Source organism: Columba livia, chromosome 11 (genome assembly GCF_036013475.1).
Source record: "Columba livia isolate bColLiv1 breed racing homer chromosome 11, bColLiv1.pat.W.v2, whole genome shotgun sequence".
Classification (NCBI taxonomy): domain Eukaryota; kingdom Metazoa; phylum Chordata; class Aves; order Columbiformes; family Columbidae; genus Columba; species Columba livia.
In genome coordinates, this window is record NC_088612.1 from 19,880,939 (window position 1) to 19,903,084 (window position 22,146).

Genomic DNA, 22,146 nt, shown 5'->3' on the forward strand with positions numbered 1-22,146 from the left:
TATCCATTACAAAAATACCTTCATCTAGTTCTGTTCTGGGTTCTGGTGTGGCCTCTGCTGTCCTGAGGATGTCAGACTTTCACACACCTCTGAGGAAACCTCATTCCCCAGCTGGCACCAACTGCACTCACTAAATTTTCCTCATCACATTTATCCTGTTTCACTTATTTCCTTGCCAAAATCTGCCCCTTGCAATAAGCTTTACATTTTTAAGTGAAAACCAGAAACCAAATCAGTGCATTCCTGACTGAATGTACTTCAAGTATTGTTGTAAGGTAGGAGTGAAGTCTGATGACTTGTGTTAGGCATCAGGCTCAAATAGTAATTTGCACTTATACTTCATAGTTCCTCTTTTCAATGGCCGTATCAAGATTAAGACTGAGAATCCACTAGTTAAATACCACCATAATTAAAAGGTTCTCCTGGCTCAGAGTCTTTCAGAATTTTAAGCAGCTGATCCAAAGTTAAAACATTTTCTCCAATGAAGTCATTTTGTCCAAGGAAAGTCTTCAATTGTCTTTTTTTTCCCAACAAATTATTCAGTTTTAGTATGCCTCCAGAAACTGAGACTTTTGAGACTCTGTCCCATGAAGTGTTAGACTTTTTCTAGGGAAGGTCACATTTATCCAAAGCGTAATTTATTTGCATTCCCTTCCTTTCGAGTTTTCTAACTTTATCACTCATTGCACAGGTGAAGGAGCCTATGCCTCACACCTTTCGCATTTACATAAAAAACCACCCACAAACACCCATTACTGTCAGTGCATCAGTTTTGCTGAGTGCCTTTCATTTTCCGTGACCTCAAAAACATAAGGGCGTTTGTTAATTAATTCAAATTTACAGATGGGTGGAGCGGAGCATTGCAGATTGGAGATAAGCAATTTGTTGTATGCCCCTTACTTGACGAGGATTGTGGAAGGAGAAATAGTCCTCGCCATTGCCAAGATTTCCTGTTCCAATCAACTGTGTTTTTCATTTAACCGCTGGTTAAATAGGGACGTGAGCAGGAAGAGAAGAGTGTGCATGTAAAGTAATTATTGTAAACCGAATTTCTGACAGTATTGGATATGAACAAGAACTGTAATAATCTCTGCTTTTTTAATTCTTACGCCGATTGACTGTGGATTTTTCTTAGTGTAAGCCTGTATATACTGCTATAAATGCAGCAATAATGAAGGGGACTTCTGGCTTCTACATGACTCTGTCATTTGTTTCTGCCCAAACATATACCAGACTGTTAAGAGATTTGGCAAAGAAAAAAATAGATATTTTTTCTCAAGCTGCATTTAACTGTTTTTAGCAGTTCTTGCAGTGAGCTTGTAGGGGAAAATATCTCTTTTATTATCTCTTTAAGTTTCAGCCCCACAGCTCACATCAGTGAGAGTTATGTGTGCATAGAGAAGGAAGAAAATACATCTCAAACTCCTGTGCGTTCTCAAAGAAGGATATTCTCTTCCCAACACCCACCTTAATTATGAATTTGCTTTCTAGTAGACTGGTGTATCGTGTTCAACCTAGGACTTAGCGGACGGGTGAAGAGAGGACTCTATGTCTAGTATAATATAGTTGCTGCATCTTTGAATAAAAAGGATACTGTGTGGTACACTTAAAGTCACCCTGCCACCTTCAGCTGTCCCTCTGACCTTATGAGACCCTGAATCCCACACAGTTTGGGAAGCAAGCAGCAGAATGCCAACAAACTTAACTTACTTGCTTAATTTCCCCTGTGTTTTGTATTTATATGAATAGCATTATAGGAGCAGGGGTGTGCTTATATAACAAAATGTTCTCTTTCAGCTTAAGGTTAATGTAGTTACTCATATTTACTGCACATAAAATCGAGGTCTGAATCTCCTGCAGCAAGATACAAGTAACTTCAATGAGAGTGAGTTATATTCTGTGCCAGGAGTTTCTGCACCAGGGAATGGGATATCACGTATTTGTGGTTTCCCCAAATCATGTAATATTAGATACTGGAGGCATTCCCATCGCACCAAAGATGACAGAATCAGTATGTGTAAAAGAGAGTATTGATCGGAAGCATGTGGTGTTACACGGGAAATCTTTGTTTGCTCTAACAGCCTCAAACAAAAATTAAAGACCTGGTCTTTCTCCAGCCCTCAAAGGCTTCTGCTTTGGCTCGCATATGGTGCAGTGTAGAAATTATGCTATACTGTCATGTACAGCGTTGTTTTCTTGTTAATTAAAATATGTGAGATCCATCATTTTTTCATGTCAGCACCTTGGGCCAGGTTCTCTTCAGCTTACATTGATGAAATCTCACTGCTAATAGTGTTACAGTCTCTCAGCATTTGACTGACGTTCAAAGACATTCAATGTAAGATAATATTCTGTGAGATTAGTTTTTTCCCCCCAGTTAGTATCAGGCATATGATATCTCCCTATTCTTGACTGTTATCTTTCTGTATATCATAAGAAATTGATCTGTTGTGGTAAGTGCAGATATCAATCTCTCATGCTCCTGTATGAATGATACAGGTGGCCAAACATAACTCTCATCCATTGTCCCCAGTTTCACTGAGGCCCCTTGCCAAATAGGAAAGCATTATTAAGCTTTGGACATTTATTCAAGATACAGTTTTATAATAACCCATTTTTCATCTCTGAGCTTGCCTTAGTGCATCTTGGACAAGAACTGGTTTTGTTTTCCCATGTTTTTATAGAGCCGAGCATTGCATCACCGTTTCATAAATATGGAATGTCTTCTCTGTACTTTAAGTTACATTTTTGTTAGTTTTAATACAGTTGCTTAGTTCAGTCTAATTTTGTTGCTGCATGAAAACTGCTATCTATTGTCATTCTTTGCAGAACTTGCATACGATTCTGATCATCCGGCAAATACACAGCAGAACAGTTTTGCCAGCTTCAGCTGATTTCTTCTTGATATTGTTTGACAGAAGGTAAGAAAGAGAGCCTCTCTGTCATATTTGTTGTTGTTACACAAGCCCTAAATAGACAGGTATGGAAATAAACAGAATTTTAGTTGTTATTCTCAGCAAAAAAAAAATCGAGTGTGATGGATGGAATGCCATTTGTGATACAAGATATTTTGTTTTCCTATCTTAGCATTCCACAGGTAGGTTATTTGCTAACATTTAGCAACAGCCTGATGTCAGTGGAAAACTCAGATGTCATTTGACATAAGCTCTCACATAAATCAAGAAAAATGTAATTTTTAATAGTCATTTCTGCTGCCTGAACAGAAGTGAAGGGTAGGGTCACACTGGAAAGTTGGAGATTGTTTTAAAGCTGCTTTTTCTCCTCACATGCTTTTTCAAAGACAACCCCTTTCCAAAGCCAAACAACTGCATGGCTCCACTACATTCACTGTAAAGGTCAATATAAAAATGTCTTAGTTGTAACAGTGGTAATGTCAAATAATAGGTTTGTGTCTGTGTTTCAAGATGCTGACAGAGAATATTTTGACTTGAAGGACAGGGGACTGAAAGAGAAGGATTTTAGTTTGTGCGAACATTTCCAGTGCTTCACAGTCTGTTCCATATTCTGTGTAGTGTGGCTCTGTGACTGAAAGCCACTGTTGCAGAGAATCTACCAATCACCTAAACTTTCTATCACTCCAGTATTTCTTCAAAAAAAAAAATCAGATGATTTTGGTATGATTCTCACATATTCTTCACTGTGGATTTTGCGCAGTGTTTAATGCCGTGTAGAAGGTGCTGGGCAAGATGACCCTGCTGGTATGATCATGGGTGCTGTCTTTTCTATGTGTAGATATCTCACTAGTGGAGTGCAAGCCAGCGTACCAAAGAGGCTCAGTACTTAAAACAGTAGCATGGAAACAATTTTAGAGTGTTTGACAATTTTAAAAGTATTATTGGACAGTGCACAGCACAGAATACTTTGCTTTTCAGTAGAACCGCAGACTTAGACACTTACAAGTAATGCTAAGCACTCATATTGAGAGGAAGTGATGCTTTAAATCTGTCTGGGCTTTTCATTTGCATTCAAAGCAGCATAGCAAGGTGATGCAATCTGTAGCTTTTCTTCTCCAGCAGCTTTAAGTTTTGTAAGACTGTTGTTTCATAAGGTTTTGAATAGCAGAGTAGGCCACATTAAGCTGAGAGTTTCCTGTAATGCAAGGAAAAATGTATTATTTCATATGTTTAAAGGTTTCATTCTTTTTAAGAAAAATGCATAAAAATACAGAACACATACCTGACTGCACAGCAGCACACAATTCATCTGTGGGCTTCTTTGCTGCAGAGTGTTGTGGAGGCCAAAAGTTACATGGGTCTGAAAAGTAATTAGACAAATGCAAAAGGAAAAACAAACTTGTAATGAGCTGTTAAGCACAGAGATGGCCTTAGAACAACGAAGTCCTTGAGCCACAGCTTGCCAGAAGCTTTGAGGATATTGCAGGGAAATGTTTTTATAGGATTTTCCCATTCTTATTATATACTTTTCTCATGATTCCCTTCCTTCAGAATAGTTAGTGGCCTTTCCCTAGTGAAAGCCAAAAAGCAGGGAGAGAGGTCCAGGAAACAGAGACCAGGAAGAAGTACAAAACCAAGTAAGTTCAGGGGACAACAGAACAAGGAAAGAGAGAGTGTTGAGGATTGAGGGAACATTGAGCAACACACTCCCAACAGTGCCCGCTTTTCCCTCAAGGTATCCAGTGAGATGCTGGATGCTAAGAGAGGTTTCACAGTCACTTCCCAGTGTACAAAAGGAAATCTTGCGATCTAGTGCAACTTTGAATGAGATGAATATAAATAAAGCCATGAGGGTAAAAGCAGAGCTGGCAGAATGCAGCCTGGCATGCTGAATGTACACATGTGGTCTCCCTCTTTGTCAGAGGAAACACGCCTCAAGAGACCCTGTGAACAGCATCATGAACATGCTACTGGAGACTGGACTCGAGCTAAACAGATCTTAGTTTGCACCCCTCTTGTCTGTTTTTCTACTATATGATTCTTTTCTTACTTCAAAATCATGCTTTTCTAGATGCTTCTTTGAATAATAGAAATCATACAGAAATATATGCTGTATTAGCCATGCATAATATGCAGGAAAAAAATTCAGGCATAAGATCCAGGCACCAATCTTTATCAATATTACGGTTTTGAAAAAATGCTGTTTGATTTATCATTTCAAAAGGGATGAGTAAAATTACTTATTTGTTCTTTAAAAAAAAAGGTTCAAACTAAAAAAATCTCTCAGTGTATCATGTACAGCAGCTAGGGAGGTGGAATTTTGTGAATTTTGCACACATGCACACACATTATTCATTCCACCAGCGTGCACACATTCATCCTCTGTCTTTTACCAGCTTCAATAATAAGCTTTCAAGAAGCAAGAACACAAGTTCTGAAACAACTTCTCTTGGTTACTTAATTGCTGAGTGACTTTTTCTAGATTTGCCAAATCACTTAAACCCAGGCACCACTCATCAGTATTTAATATATAGCATGAAGTGCCACTCAATTTTCAGATACTTATCTCTGAACTTAGCTCATCTCATACAACTTTTTTTCACAGAGTTGTTATTTCTGTGAAGAAGGAATTCCAAATTATTCCCTGTTGGCAGAATGCAAACAAAACTGGGTAAATCCTCAGCTACTTGAAACATCCTCCCTAGCCTATATCTGTGGGCCAAAGAAGAAATTGGATAACCGATCAGTGCCATATGCAAGCTTATGGGCTTAAACTATCAGGAATTTTCTCCAATGAAAGCACATGTAAACCAATCTTTTCATGGCACAATATCTTCAATTAGTTTTTGAAAGTTCTGTCACCTGCACACAAATATGTAAATGAATAATATTTTCTCCCTAACAATCTCTCTGAAAAAAATAATAACCAAGAATTGATGGGTTAAGGGTTCATCTTATTGCAGTGAATTATGCAATTCGTAATGCCTGAGCAGAATAATGTATTTGCTTTTCTGTGAGCACTATGGGGTACTTTAGCTATAAAGTAACAACCTCAGCCTTGCCATAAATTTCTTTGGAATTAGCACTGGCAAGCAGCTACCTCCTGAATCCACTAAGGCCATCTTGCTTGCCTTTCACAGACACTGGTGGACAATTTTTACAATCAGCATTAGTTTGTGAGCCAGTTCATCGGCTATTTCGTTCTAGGATGCAGTAGGCTGACGCAGTTTTCCAAGCTCTAGTTTACCGGTTTTTTTGCAAGAACAGTGGGAGTATCTGGTAATGATGTGACACTAAGAAGTGAGATCCCAGCATGTGTTACAGCTTCTAAAACTTAATCTGGGTCACGTGCCAGAGGGATCATGATACTTATTGAAGTGTATGGATATATTATTGCAAGAGTATAGAAGAACATTCAAGAAAGAAACGTACAAAAAGGAGTTAAGGTCAAATAGACAGAAGGCAAAATACTGCTCTATCTAGTTGCTTCAAAATGCTTTCTGAAACAGTGGGGAGATCCAGAAGGCACTGGCCAAGTCATTGCTGATTAAAGAGAACAAGTCAAGGAGTTCAGCTTCCAGCTGATGACTTTTGTATGAGAGTTTACAAATTCCACTACGCTCATGTTAACTTCAGAATTATTCTTGCTTACTTTCTCCATTTAAGTGCATTGCTTGATAAAATAGAAAAAATAATTATAAGTTTGGCTCAGAGACAGACAGGAGCTATGTCTGGTTGGATCTGTAGCTGTTCAATGTTCATTTTTCTTCCTTTTGCACAGTGAAAGGACACTATTAATTTTTACAATTGTATTGAGGTATTTTGTGATGCTATCAGATGAGCAATTCAGTTGGAATCTTCTCACTATACCAAGAAACTCTTCTTGGTCAGTTCATTTATTCATACACTACAGAATTCAGGCCTCAAGGAAAAAGGAGGGTAAAGAACAAACTTCATGTGGTCCCATTGTTTAGCACACAGCTGGATGACAGCTGTAGTGAGGAAAGCTGTATAGGTATCTACATAACACACCTGTACGCTGCACTGTGGAATGCTACAGTACAGTTCACAAGCTGTTTCTTGAGAATCTGAGACTTCGCTGGGAACTTCTATCCTGACTTGTACACCATGAGCTGTAGGATTTAACTCAGTGCTTCTTAACTGCCGCTTGTAGATGAACTAGAGCATTTCTCTAAGAAACAGTGATGCAGTCTTAGTTAAAAAATGCTAAATGATGCTGTACCATTTCAATTTAATCATCTCAATTAAGAGAAGAAATATTTTCAAATAAATCACCTTGTAAAAACAGTAGTACCTCCTCTTCACCACTCTTTGAGGAGTAGGCCATGCATTAGGTGCTGATGGTGACATACAGAGTAGGATAAATTGACCGGTTTGCCCTGTGAGCCATTGCTGTGGCCAGTGAAAAACATTCCTGTGGGGTTTCATGTGTAGGTGCAGGTGCTGGGGTTAAAAAAGGAAGACGTTAGTCTACCAGGAAATTCAAGGAAGAAACTGTGTTGTCTCATAGTCCCTTTGACTTAGGTTTGGGTAGGAATCATAATTCCTGCTGACTGCTGGAGAAAGGTGGTGGAATCTTCCTCCTTTTTTCTATATGTATGGCCTCACAAATTGCTGTATTAAAACACTTCATTGAATTGTCTCAGATTACCAAAGTGGTCTCTGTGTTGTGCTGACAGATAAATCATTATTTATCACTTTGCCAATCATTGTTTCATTCACAAGAGGAATTGGCAAAGACTTTGCATGTATGTGCATTCTCAGGATGTTAGTTTGAATGTGTTTGTGTGTATTTATGTGTGCAGATGCGCATTTCTGTTTGCCTTATTATCACTGATAAATGTCAGATCCAGAGCTGTTATTTCTGGTCTCTTTTTCCCAGATAAACTTTGACAGCAACTCTACCAAGACAGGTTTGTTTGGAAATCTGATTTCCTGTTTGTTCCTGTTGCGTTTTAAGTGTAGGGAAGTCCAATTCTAGCTCTGCAAGCTACGTGGTGAAGCTTTGCCAAATGGAAAACCTGTGCATTCCCAGGAAAGCAGTTAGACCTTCATTTGCTGGGTTTGTGCATCATTTGTACAAATGGATGCAGTTCAGGTGCTAGTTTTTGTTAAATTGTGAACAAAGGAGTACTTGGATTCCACTCAGTCAATTTGCAGCAGTCTTTCCTTGCTCTGAAATACTGTCGAAGTCTCAGTAATCCATATCCTGCCTCTAAAAACATGCATTCATTGAGTTTAAAATGATGTCTGCTTGATGTTCAGAAAGCTGACAGACCAGTGTATTATCCAGCAATTCCAACTGACTGTAGTGGTTTTCTCCTGTAATATGTAGCTGCAGCAGTACCAAAGTGAATAAGCCAGTAGAATACTGGTCTGTTTGGTCTCAGGATTTTGTTGAACACATGTATATGCCCCAGATGTGCAATCATTTCCAGAAAATAGGTAGCATGAAGCCCTTCATTTCAGCTGAAGTACATAACTGTTCTTACAATGTGGAGGGAAATTATAGGGTAATTATTTCTCTGGTGTTATTGATATGAGGAAAAGAAAGAAGATTATAAAATCTGCTTGTTGATACTGGTTGCGAGGCAGAACAGAGTGATAGTCTTTGCCTTTCCTGTTCAAATCTCTATGGCCAGATGTTCTTTGTGTAGCTGTGAAAATGAATGAATGAGGATTGTACAACACAGAGCTGTACAAAACTGAGGGGCATTTCCTGGTTTGTCCCCAAGCATTCTTTGAACTAGCAAGATTGTGTATTCCTCACTCTGTGCCATACTTCTGCCCTCTAGTTAGAAAATGGGAATGTACTACTCTGCTTTATGGTTGTGAAGAGGGAGAAGTAATGCGAAAATGAGTCCACAGTTGTGATGCATTCCTGCTGCAAGGGTGTGGAGAGGGCAGTGCCACTCGATAGGTTAAAGCTGCTTCCTGAGAAATACTAAACTATTTTATTAGATCCCTATTCATTACAAAGGAATGCAGCTCCAATTGCTTGTTGTGATTGCAGGAGAAGTCAGGAATTTCTACCAAGTATATATTGTTTCATTCCAACCAGCCTGTTTGTTTCCAGATAATATAGAAAATGGTTCCAGTCAGTCAGATGCTGCTACTGTACCTCAACTCACCAAACACTGAAGCTGTTCAGAAATCCAGGGTAATTGTGATACACACTTTGACCCTACTTGTCAAAACAATCACTAACTTGGGGCGAGGAGATCTACCAAGGCTGCAGAATATTCCTGTGGGACATGAAAACTTCTCTTCTGTGTAACGGAGGACATGATTAATTCTGACTGTGTTGACACAAGAAGGTTATTGAGTAGGATTTTCTTGTGAGTGGGCAAATTCATTCCCAGCAGAAAACCATTACAGAGATGTCAAACATACTCCCATTGTATTCTGAAAACACATACCAAGGTTGCATAAAATCAGCTTAAGGTGAGTGCGGGTAAAAAGTACAAATAAGCCTTTAAAAACTTGTCCATTTTGTAGTATTATGTAGTTACAAAACGATATAGAGAAGACTCATCTTATTGAAGAAAAAGGTTAGCTCTGCATCCTCCCTTTGTCTCCTCAGTCTGTCTCTGTGTTTTCAGTAGCAATCCTCTATTAGTCTTTAAAACTCTGGGCTTTTGGTTCGTGTTCCTGTGTGTCCAGAGACTCTGCTTCCCACTCAAGGCAGTATATAATCACGTTACCAGAGTGTCCAGCCCATTATAGACACAGATATACACAACTAGAGTGAGGACCTGTGCCTCCATTGATTATGAGGAGAGGTGAGGAAATTACTTAGATCTACACTGCAGACATCCATGTTTGGTCAAACAAATCATACATCTGAGTGGTGCATTCATCACTATTATCCTCTAGAAAGAAACTAAGAACCGTGACAAATCTGATCATTTTTTGTTTCAAATGCAAGGGATGCATCACCTTGACATTTGACAGCAAATCTATGCATGTGTAGATGGGTAACAATTCACCTGCATCTACTTTTCTACCACTGAGAGGATTTAAAAACAAGTAACATCTATTACTCATGGTTCTCTAAGCACTGATGGAAGATATTTTGATGCAAGGTAATGGACGTAGTATAGGTGTATAGAATTCCTACTGAATTCAGTAAGATGTAAGTGTGCTGCACTGACTAAAGTAAGCAGTCACCTTTCTGTTGCTCTGTTAAGCTCACTAAAGTCAGTGGAAAGACTTGCAGCTATTAAAAGCCACAAAGAGGTAACTGTTACCTCTCTATGAAGTTCAAAAATCCTCTTTTAGCAACTGTTGAAAAATTCTGCCCATGACTCATAAAGGCTTCTCTTTTTTTATGACCGTTTCTGGCAGGTGTATTTTGGTGGACAGAGCAGCATGTCCTGGAAGGTATAGATAGCTGTGAATACCATTGGATTTTTATATTTTTTTGGTGCCACAAGAGGGCTAGGTAAATCAGCATAAAGTATTACAGCAGTTAACATGGTTGGTGTGATTGCAGGGGCCCTCTTTACTATGTGGTTATGTAGACTCCCTTGGAAGACATTACTGCTTATCATAGTCTCAAAAGACTGCTTGACAGAGCGCCAAGTCTCAAAACAAATAAGGAAAAGAATTGATTATTTCTGCCGTCTCGTCTACTTATTGGACACCTTCTAACCAGAATATAAGAACTCTGTGGAGAATCAAGGTATTTTGTACGTTTTCTTGCAGAAGAGGTTTTAGGCCTATGGTGGGTTTTTGGAATTTATTGATTAACTGAGTCCCTGCCACAGCTTTCTAGGAGCACCAAGCCCATTAGGAGGTTATCTGTTAAGATACTGAATGCTATTTGGAATCTTATAGTTTGTGGAAGAAAAATATTGGGAATCTCACTGTTAAAACAAGTTCAAAAACTCGGTGCGTAGAGCCAAGGGAAAGGAACCAGTTCAGAATGTTTTCTGTCTTCCAGAAGTCAAGAATTACGCTATGTCCTTTTTGAACTTCAAGTACTAACTAATATTTCATATACATAAGTGCTAGATGTAACCTACATGTCACAAATTCCTCAGTAGCAACTATTATATTAAACCCTGTAAATACATAAATTAACTAAACGATGTTATTATTCATGTTGTTAGTGTGGAATCTGAGCATCATCCTGTTACTTGGACAGATTTTACTGATCAAGTAAGATTTGTTTCAGTTAAAATCTAAATTCCAAGTAAATTTCAGTCTTGGTTGCAAAGAATAAATAAGCAAACCCATGTATTGGTCACACAGCACTGTAAGGCACAGCAGAAACAAAAAGCGGTATAACTGGAGCTGTAAGCAGACCTTTAAAAGCAGTGGGTTTAGTCCTTAAGTATTTAAAAAGTTAATAAAATTAAATATGATTTTCAGCACTGTGTTTCTTTTAGAATTTCGTGGGATTCCAGATAGTTGCCTGATCTATTTATTTCTGCTTTTGTATAGTAAGTGGTTATACCATTCATTCTGCTCCTGAGGTCCGAAGGTGAAAACTTTACAGCTTAATTTATCAGTGCTTTTGCTGTTTTTATTGTCTGTGGGATTTGGAATTGGTTAGGGTTATTTTCCTGCTCTTCATAATGTTTGGACCCATTTGTGTTTTGCCCTGTGCATGTGTAAGGAAATAATTGAGGCCTTAAGAACCTGTGCATTCTCAGAAGTGTAGTGGCTGATATAATGATTTTGGAATGTATACATAACTTTAAGTATTGGCTTCAATGATACTTAAACACATTTGTAATGCCAAACATAAATGCTAGTCTGACAGTTTTTCATCAACTTCGATATCAAAATAAGCATTTCTTGCTGGTACAACTTCTTTGAAATGCAAGAATTTAACCCTTAAATATTTGCTTCTTGATGTCTGCAAGGCAAGTCCTCACTTAGGCAGTTAACCTGCCTTCAAGAGAAAGGTGTTGGTGACTGAGTGGCTGCTTATTTGCAGTAAATCTTTTCCAAAGCATGGCCAGCTTTGGGTCTGAATATACAGGCTTCAACTCTGCTTTCAGTCTCACCAAGCAGATACACGGGAATTCTTCCCAGTGTCACCAGTGAAGTTACTTTAGAGTTTCTTATATTAAATCAGATTTTTCAAAATTCATTGTTTTACTTTGTGTGGTGGTGTAAGCAAGACAGATCATTTTTCCTATGTAAGTGAACAGCCCGCTGTTAGAAATCTGGTATATTTTAAGTTTACCTCTCTGAGCTTGTCAGCTACAGCAGAGTAAGTACAGTTTCTTCACGAATATAGTTAGATCTCAATTTTTTTTTTCTTTTAAATCTCAAATACTTGGTACTTCTCAAATGCAGCACCTTCCAACTTAAGAGTACAAGCCAAACATCACAGGTGCATGTTGTTATTTGTTTTGGGGATGGTGGTGGAAGATAACATTTGTAGATGTAGAAGCACATCAAGTTGGGCAGTCATTATATTAAAATAGATCTCTTGCTTTTGAAGGCATGGTTGAAGTGATAATGCTAAAGTAGTAATTATTTCTGAGAAGATATGAAGCTGTAGCTTCAGTATTGTGCAAAAGTCTGTCTGAACCTGAGCGAGGCTGTGAGGGCATCCTTGTACGCATGTATTGGATGCTAGATAAGTGTGATGGAGGGAGGAGAGAAGATGATGATGAAGTGAAAGGAAATATATTCCTTAGTAACATTAACTTGTTTTCTTTTGGAACAATGAGGTAGTTGAGGTGCCATTCACAGTCAAGGAACAAAACTATTCATTTTGTACTGACTCCCAGCATATTTCTAGTCCATGTTACTCAGCATCACTTGTTTTATGCCACAAGTTATATCTACACAGGTTGGGGGAAGGATCAGGTAGATTTCTGCTGTTGTGTAATTCCTGGTTTCACTTTAGAGGGCTTCTTTCTGTAGCTGCAAGGAGTAATTGTTTATGGTAACTGTAGCATCTGTAGAAAGCCTAAATCCTTACCACAGATTCAAAAAATAAGCAAATTCCTGGTATTCCAGATCTAAGGAGTGTCGTGGTTGAGACGGACAAACGACAAAGGAGTGAGTAAATAGAGGCTGTGTGCAGCTTTGTTGTACGTCTCTCTATCTGAATAGCAGTGGATGTGATGTATGAATAAAGTGGAGGTGTCTTTTCTTTTCAAGTGCACTAGTTAGACTGGGCACGTATTGGATAAGAAACCTTTACACTGATGTGGCACTGATTTATTTGTTCATTGTCTATGTACATACCTATATGTTCGTATAAATGTACACATATACGTGCATACCTGTATTGACTCTGGAAATGAAACCTCAGTTTGGAGCTTGTGTTTTGCTTTCCAGTCTGCCTATATGATTAGAAGACTGTACAGCTGAGACTTCAGATGACTGCCAGAGATGGATCGTTGTGTTTTCTGAATGCTGCAGTTTGTGTAGCTCACTATGGCTTCTTGTGTTCTGTCTCACCTGCAGTCTAAGATTGCAGTTAGAGTGAGGTGTGTTGTTCAGCAGCTTGACATTGCTCATTGGTAGCACTAGTTAGGGGACTGGCTTTGTTATATCCCAAGTCAGTAGGTGCCTGAACTGCAAGGGAAGGTTTTGTGTAATTCATACATTTGCTGTTTAATGAACATCACACTTTGGACTCCATTGAGAATGCAGCTTGATTTTTGACTTGAGATAAAATGCTGGACCACCACTCTTAAATTCAGCTTGAGCTAAAAGACCAAGTTAGAGAAATAAATAGTTGCCAGTAAAGGAGCACAGAAGGAAATTTATATCATACTCAGACCAGTGTGGTGTACAAAATATTGTCAAAGCTCGACAGTATTACTGCACATACTTCAAAGATAATACATACCTCAAACAAACTCAAAGGAACCCCAAAAACTTCACTTCAGTGGGGAGAAAATAAGTGAATATACATGGTGTAGAAAATGGATTTTTATCCCAGTCTGATTATCAATGGGGTGCCTCTTTGTCTAAGACATCATCATCAGTTATACCTTTTCTTCCCCAGAGCTGTTTACTGTAAAAATCTATTTTCAGAGCTGTATGTAGTAGCAACAAGAGGAAGAAGGGCAAAAACCCCCGACATTTTACCCTTCAGGTACAGAGAAAAGGATCTATTAGTGGTAGGGGATGCTATTTTAGAAGCATTACCACTGTCCCACTTATTCACTGATCTGATACATCCATCTACCTTTCAAAAACCTGTAACAATGGCAGGGGAAAAAAAGCCTTTAGAAATATATGCGTGCCTTGCTCCTGTTTAATTGGTGTGTTGGGTGACTGAGCTCAAAAGGCCTTTTCCGTGTCAGTCTGTGTCCCAGTTCCTGCACTGCTGTGCTGGCCGCGTTCCTGCTGCGTGGAACACAAAGCTCCAGCACAGCTGCAGAAGACTTTGGGTCCCTCTGCTGTAGATTGCTGTCACTGACAGCAGGAAGGAAGATGAACTCTGAAAAGCACAGATGTACAAAAGGCCGTTTATAACTGCAGGGAAAAGTGTCATTTAGTTCTAACTGCAGTGAAGCATTTAAGTACAGTAAGGGCCAGAATCCCCAGTCCTTGTAAGCTGTGCTCCACACAAGCTTGCTAAGGCTTTTGACTAATTGTAAGGCTCCATGTTTAGGTGCAGGGCGTGAGGGAATTTGAACAACGTGGTTTCATCTAGTTTGTATTGTCCATTGAATAGTTCTAGAATCTTACTGGAGTTCAGTGCACAAATCCTGACCTCTGTTTCATCTAGGTTAATTTGGGAGCAAGGGAAGCAAATGGCTTATGAGTGTGTGTGTGGCAAATAATCCTTCCAGAGTTAGATCTGCACTGGCTTGAAGGCAGTTTTGTTTCTGCAGATCTCCCCCAGTGCAATAGTTTCACTGGAAATTTGCATTGCTTAGTAACTGTCTAGGGTTTAGACTGGCAACCAAGAGAGTGTGACCTTGGGGAAGTCATGAAATTGCATATGACCTTATTTGCAAGTTTGACATATTAATCCTCTTCTTGAAGAAGGGCGAGAAAAAGTATATTCGTTTTCCTAGGAGAAAGACTGCTGGGAAAGTGAATATAATTGAAATTCACATGCTTGAGTGAAACATGAGTGCAATTTGGTGTGAGCTCCGCAGCATTAGCAATATTCTCTTCATTCTGTTGCACTGAGATTTTATAATGCTATTACTTTAAAATCAATATGACATGAAGGCGAATCAACCTATGGAATGGAGGTATACTTCAGTGCATACTTTTTGTTATCTTTAGACAGGGGTACATCCCATTGGAAGCAGTTCATGCCTATGTTGTGAAAAGCTTAATATGGGAAGTTGAGGCACACACATCCTTCAGATTACCTGCCCCAAAGCTTGTCCCATTTTTCAAATTACAGCATTCCCATCGAATATGTGTGATTTTCTTAAAGACAGATATTTAACATCCCTGAAGAACTGCAGACTTTCACACATCTTTCAAATGATTCAAGCAGAAAAACTTGGCCTATCCTTGCATAGGCTACTATAAAAGGGGAGAGAGTTTGCTTTCCATGGCTCATCCAGTTCTTAATAGGCAGTTTTTGTCTGGGAACAGAACTGAAATGGTGTAATGCTTTCTATCCTGTAATCAGGAAAAGACATTGATTCTGGTTCTCTACTGATGTGAGCTACATTTGTTCTCAAGGCTCTAGTTACCAGTGCCATTCTCTACTCGCTTTAACCCTATTCCAAATTCTTAAGACATTCCTTATCCCCCATCCCAGTTAGTCCTGAGACTATAATTTCATTTTGTTACTGGCAATGAATTACATGATGAGTATATGCAAAAGGAGGGAACTGTGATAATGGTGGAGGAATCGCTGCTTTAATTCCACCCTCAAGCATCTTTGGGCAGGGCTGGTGGGGCAGTTAGGGCCTACTGGTGCCCTGAGAACCCTGACACTACAAGTTGAATAGTGATCTTTCTTTGAAGTTGAATAGTGATCTCTCTTTGAAAGATGCGTCTGCTTTCCTGTCCCCTCACACAGCGCTCGCTGGCATTGTGAATGCAGAGTTGCCGTTTCCTTCATTAAAATGAAATGAATCTACTGAAGCCAGTCGCAGCCCGACCATTTCAAGCAATTTATGGTGAAGCAATTCTGTTGTTTTCCAAAGTCTCATCACAGGCCAATTTGCAATGCAGGTTTATGTGTTCTCCCAGTTCTTTAACTGCTGTTTCCTGCAAATTCACAGGATAGAATAAATGAAGAGCACATAGTAATAAATTACTCTTGTTGAGGCTGCTGAGTGTCCAAAACTGCAGACAGAAGGAGATGTCACATCATTGTTATGGTGACAGTAAAGTCAGTGAAGGATGATCCTTCCTCTATCCTCAACTCTAGTCATGAAAATTCAGCTATCATATATCTTTAGTCTGTGATGTATGCCAGCTGCCACTCATTACAAAGCAATAGAGAATTTGCATACATCCCTACTACATATGATTTACTAACCAACAACTGGGAACCTTTTTTAAAGGAAACAACTTGTTTCTACCTTCATTCATACATACAGTAGCTTGAGGTGGGGCTGTATTTTGTTCCTTAACTCCTAAGTATTTCTTTTTGAGTCAACTAAATATCTAACTTATTTCCTAACCACTCCAGAGTCTTCATATCTTACAGGCTCTTCCATGGGCTGCTGCTGAGCTGTCCTTTTAGGCAATGCACCTTAGCCTCTGCTCCACAGGATACTTTGCTCTAATTCCAGACTAAAACGTTACGCTGTTCTCCAAAAAAGAAAGTCCATATTTCAGTCAGGTGCCACAGCTGAGTGATGAGGCCGTTCAGGCCCATACAGGAGAAGCCCTACAGAAGTTGTTCATTAAGGGAGAAGCTGTTTGCTCATTTGGTGGCATTGTTACGAGGTACTGTTCAGGCAGGGGCCCTGTGTCTTGGCTCTGCCTGAGGCATTGCGTCTAAAAAATGCTGGTTTAAAACATACTTTGCATCAGATTCCTAAGAGTTAAAGATGATCTGACAACATTTAGGGCCATAACTGGTTGTCTTTGTGCTCCCTATTTTAGCACATTCTTAGCAAGAGAGCTTTGTGATAATCTCTCCTTAATCCTGCAGAAACCTGTTTTTTACTAGGCTGCCAAGGGCTGTGATCTGTAAGGGCTGGATTTGGGATACAGATGCATTCAGGAACATCATCTTTCTTATTCCTGACAGGGTCTTCCCAGGAATGATCACTCTGATTCTCAGCCTCTTCTTTTTCACTCTTATTTTTGGCTACTAAGAAGAGCCTTTGAGAGCCAGGGATTCTTCCACAGATAAAATGTGATCGGCTTACAAGTCGTTTCCTTTTTGATGAGAAATGCCACTTCTGCCTTCAGTTTACTGACTAAAGAGAAGCCTGTTGCCTGAGTTACAGCTCATGTGCTCCAAAATAAACTAGATATTACTGGGTAGGTCAATACATTGCATCTTGTACCAGTTTGAACCAGATTACAACTGGTGGCGCAAAAGCAGAGGGGGGATGCTGCATCTTTTTGTTCTACCAAGACATCTAATTTCATAGAAGAGGATATAAATATTAACAAATAGTTAGTGATCTGGTTAATAAAGGAAGCCATTTTCCATCATCCCAGGAACAGACATTGATTTCTGTAGAAATCCAGCAACCTCTGACCCAGAGAACAGATCTCTTCACAATTTATGACCTATGCTGAAAGGTTTGCTAAAAAAACTAGTGTGTCAGGCATTTGATCTTGAGTGATTAATGAAAATCAGAAAATAGTCAATCTGCAAGAACAAGTATTTCACAATTGCAGCAGCATCTTCTCAGACTTTATTCTTGTTGTTCGGTTAACATGTTTGAACTCCTTATTAGTCTGTGATTTCTTTCTGTCTTGCCCATAACGATCCTGACTGAATCCAGGGACAGGCAATTCTGTCACTGTCTCTGTTAAGCTCACAGCATTAGTTTCTGAGTTACCACAACAACAAGGATTACGTGACAAGCAAATGAAGAACCAGACAGATAATGGAGTTTTTAAAATGGGGATTACTGGTGCTGAAGATGTAATGGCCTCTTTGATGCTGTTACTATCTATAGAATAAATCCTTCTCAGTCTTTGGACTATTGACCTGACACACTGAAAAGGCTTCTTTGCAGCCCCTATTGTCCAAAGAAAGGAAAAAGCTTTGAGCACATACATCTTCAAGGCATAGGAAAAACACAAGGCCAAGAGATAACTTTAGTAATTTGAAGGTATCTTATTTCTTTCAAGCACAATCCCAACGTTTTAGCTGAAACTGATAGCCTGATTTTATCTGTGTTGCTTTTTCTTCAAGGTGTGCACTCAATACTTTGTAATTTCTAAAGATATCCCGAGCTGATTTCCTCAGCCTTGCAAATCAGCGTCTGCTGAAAAGGACTGTCTAATGAGATTTTGGAAAATCAGTTCTCCCTGACACTTCAGGCACTGTACCTCTTGGAGTTTGTACAGGCCTCTCAAACTGTATGACTGGATATATATCTTTACTACCCAAGAACAAAGAAATTTTGGGATAACTAGGTTGATTGGTTTTGGCTTGGGAAATGCCAGTTAGTGGCAGTGGAATAATTTGTAGAAAGGCGAGAACTTTTAGCTTTTGTCCCTAACATAATTCTAACTCCCTGCAGAGCTGTTAATGTACAGAGTCTGCTCTGAATTCTGAAAACATGAACTGTTTGTGCTTTCATCCAGAGATCTCTTGAGGTTTTATCAGGTTCATAATATTGTGAGGAAGTGGGGGAATGTAATTCTTTCCATTTTTACAGATATAAGGTGAAATTATTTCCTGAATTAGGGCAACATTACGCTTCATAGCGGAGTTGTGAAGACTGCCTGCAGGAACTTAACAGGTTTAGCTGTGCTTCACACGGGTGCGCACACACACGTGCTCCCTTGCTTGTTCTCTCGTTAGTCTCTGGTTTTGTGAGAGCTCTGTGGGATATCTGGCAATTAGCAAGTCTTGGACCAGGCTCATTTTGCTCTGCTTTAGGTGGGTAAAAGAAAACCAAGGGGTGAGGTTGAAGGCTACACTTGTATAGATGTTGCCTCCTTCAGTTTTGACTCTGCTCCTCCGCTGCATTTAAGGACAGGTGCGTGAAAATGAAGAATAGTGGGACTCATTCAAGAGCCTTTTCATACAAACACCTGATGGTGACTGTCACCCTGAGTCCCTGTTACACAACAGATGCCGTCACTTAGTGCGTGAACAAGCCTCCCGCTGATGCTAACACATTTGTTATATTACACTGCCCAAGTTCAGAGAGGCTGGTGCTTTCTTTTTCTTGACAGCTCATTGTTGCCTGTTTGCAACTAAGGACTCAAAAAAGTTCTCCAGGAATGTGAAAGAGGTGAAGTGTTCTTCTACAGTGACTTCAGAGTGTTTTCCTGGGCAACAGTGCTTTCCCTTTCTGTGCTCCCTTTCTGTATATCAGAGCTGGTTATGCAATTGTGCTCAAGACCTTCAGTTCCACAAGTTTTGAACATTTTTCTTTTACCAGTTGCACTGTTCATGTAGTAGCAACATCTCACTGTTGGGAAGCTCTCTTGGGCTTTAGCCTATGCCGCCTATACTCCATTCCCTTTCCCTTCCTTCTCATTACAGCGCTTCAAAACAAACTGAATTTCCCTCCCTCGTTGTATTCAAACCCTTCAGCTATTGGTACGTGGCTGTCATGAGTCCCCAGTCATTGCTGAGCCAAGCTATATATATTGATTTTTTTTTTTAAATTTAATCTTTCCTCACAAGTCAGTCCCTTCAGGTCCCTAATTACTTGCAATGCTTTTATCTGAACTCCCTACAAAATCTGGCAATGTCTTTATGATAATAAGGACCTCCCATCACAGAACACCACATTATAGATACAATTTCACCACAGTGGGGAAAGAAGACATTTTCCTATTTCTTTGTTTCATAATACAACACTGCTGCAGATTCTCCCTTTAAAAATGCTTTATCTTCCTTTTTTGCTGATATATTTTTCTGAAAACTCCAATTTTCTGTTTATCCTAAGGCCTCAGGTCTTGCCCATGGTCACACATAGTATGTAGTTCTTGGGGAAGCTATTGCCCTTAAGTTATTTGTAAGAACAATCCAACTTCTTTTGATAGTTTTGTGTGTGCGTGTGTGGGAAGGATGGTGGTCTGATTTATCAGAGTGGACAGAGCTAGTGGCAGGAGTCCTGCAAGGCATACCAGTTTAAACACAACTGGATTTAGGTAATGAGTCATGGCCAGAGCTGAGGACAGGAGACAGGAACTCTAGTTACTAATTTTCTGCATCAGCCTTTGATCTCACACCTCAGATACACAGACATCTTCTTGAGGAATGGCTCCTATCAGAAACTGCCTGCTTTTAACTGCCTGGGGCAAACTAAACAGCATCACTTACAAATTTCTGTTTATCTAGTGTACAGGCACACCAGAGCTGGTTGTCTGCAAACCGCTGGAGGGAAAGCAAAGTTTATTTGCAAAAGCAGCTATTCACATTCTAAACTGCACTGTGTGAACTGATCTGTTTAGATTGGAGCTGGTTTAGATGTTACCTATTACACAGGTAGCGACAAGGTGAAACTGTGCAAATGGAAAATTAGTTGACGTATCAAAATGTCGTAACAGTTGGTGTATTACACGGGGCTGGTACTCAGGAGACCTTGGCCCTACAGCTGCCTTCACCACTGACTGACTCCCTGAGCATGATTAAATCACCTTCCCACCTTCATCCTCTCTTTGCTCTCTGACCCTTCATCTGGAACATCAGCCCTCTGCAACAACAGCTGCCTGTCACGGTATGTTTTACGCAGTGCCTAGCACAGCAGGGCCTGGTTTTAGCTAAGATTCTCCTGTAAATCACCATAACGAAGCCCATCACAATAGAACAAACTACAGAAATAGAGCAGAGTGATAAGCCCCTCACTAGGTTATTTGAACTACAACGGGGCTAAATCCCACAGAATCTGCTGAGGACAAGACTGGCAGCAAGGGGGATTTAAGTAATGTAAAACATGTATGAGCTAAGATACACTGGGACAATACATGGCTGCCAGTAAAATTTGGGCTGAAAAGTCTTTAAGCATCAAGCCACGGATGTTCTGGATGAGTTTCCCACTGAGGAAGTTGGAGGCAAAAGACCTAACTTTTTGTACTAACTCTTAATACCCTCATTAACGTTCATTAATAACAGGGTATAGGGCTTGCTTAATGCTTTATTAAAACATGGGCAAGTAATAGAGTTTAAGGACAGATTCCTACTCCACATCTTCCTTTCTCATCTCAAAGCTATGTCAGGTCTTCCTTCCTTCTCTGTTCTTTTCTAGCTTTAATTTTGAAGAAGAATTTCATTCAGTTACCTTGAACAAGAATCTAAAACATTTGTGAAATAAACAGCTCAGATTGGAGAGTGTGACCTGTCCATTCTAAACCCAAAAATATGTGGCTTCACAGTCAGGACTTTTAACAGGAGCACATTGTCATAATGGAGATAATTTGTCCCTTGATTGCATCAGTCCACTTAAGGAAGTTTGCAACTTAAGTGTACAAGCAAGTGCACATTCTTCACTATCAGTAGGAATCGAGCCTCTGCTTCCCTGCCTGCCACATTTGATTTATGCAGCACGCTCCCTAGGACTTGCCTGTTTCTTAAATAGGTCAGTCAATATGGAAAGTGGAACCTTAGCTAGTTATCGCAGGTGAGAAAATTGGTATCTTGGGTTTCGGCACAATCTGCTGATACAACCTGGTGGGAGAATGACTTCAGTGGAAAAAGCTACTTTTGTGAAGGAACAAAGCAGAGAGGAATTTGAATCTACTTCAGAGTAGCTGAGAAACTCCGCTTGGTAGCTGCCTGCCTTTGTCCCACCTAACAATGCATTTGCTCTAAACCATTTATACGGTCCTAAAATTACATTTGGCCCTTTGAAGGCAACTGTGAGGCTGATGTGGCCCCCAGCAAAAATGAGTTTGACATCCCTGCTCGAAGCTATATAGCAGAGGAACAAGCCCAATACTTCTTGGTCTGTAAAATTGCAGGAATTCTACCTGAGCTGAATGTGAAGTCCAGTCAGAACCAATCATAACCTCAAGGCCCAGGCACCACTCTTTTGGTAAAAGTTGGGTTTACAGCATTCTTTCCAGAAGGTTCTGCAGGATAATGCTGACTGGTGGACAGGACGATCTTACATAGAAGAATTAACACAATGTGGAGTGGGAAATACAGTCTGGATCA

At 39.7% G+C, this 22,146-nt stretch overlaps 1 protein-coding gene across 2 annotated transcripts in view; it reads left to right on the plus strand.

The window, feature by feature from the left end:
• The window catches only part of HCN4 (hyperpolarization activated cyclic nucleotide gated potassium channel 4), a 137,083-nt gene that overhangs the window by 2,871 nt on the left and 112,066 nt on the right, over window positions 1-22,146 (plus strand). The window contains exon 2 of one of the 2 annotated variants that reach the window (XM_065077113.1): window positions 2,830-2,921. Coding sequence is in view for 1 of the 2 variants with exons in the window: in XM_065077112.1 (XP_064933184.1) it covers window positions 2,797-2,921 (125 nt within the window). In the remaining variant the exon portion in view is untranslated. Of the gene's footprint in view, window positions 1-2,238; window positions 2,922-22,146 lie in introns of those variants that run through there. The other variant, XM_065077112.1, reaches the window with a different exon arrangement.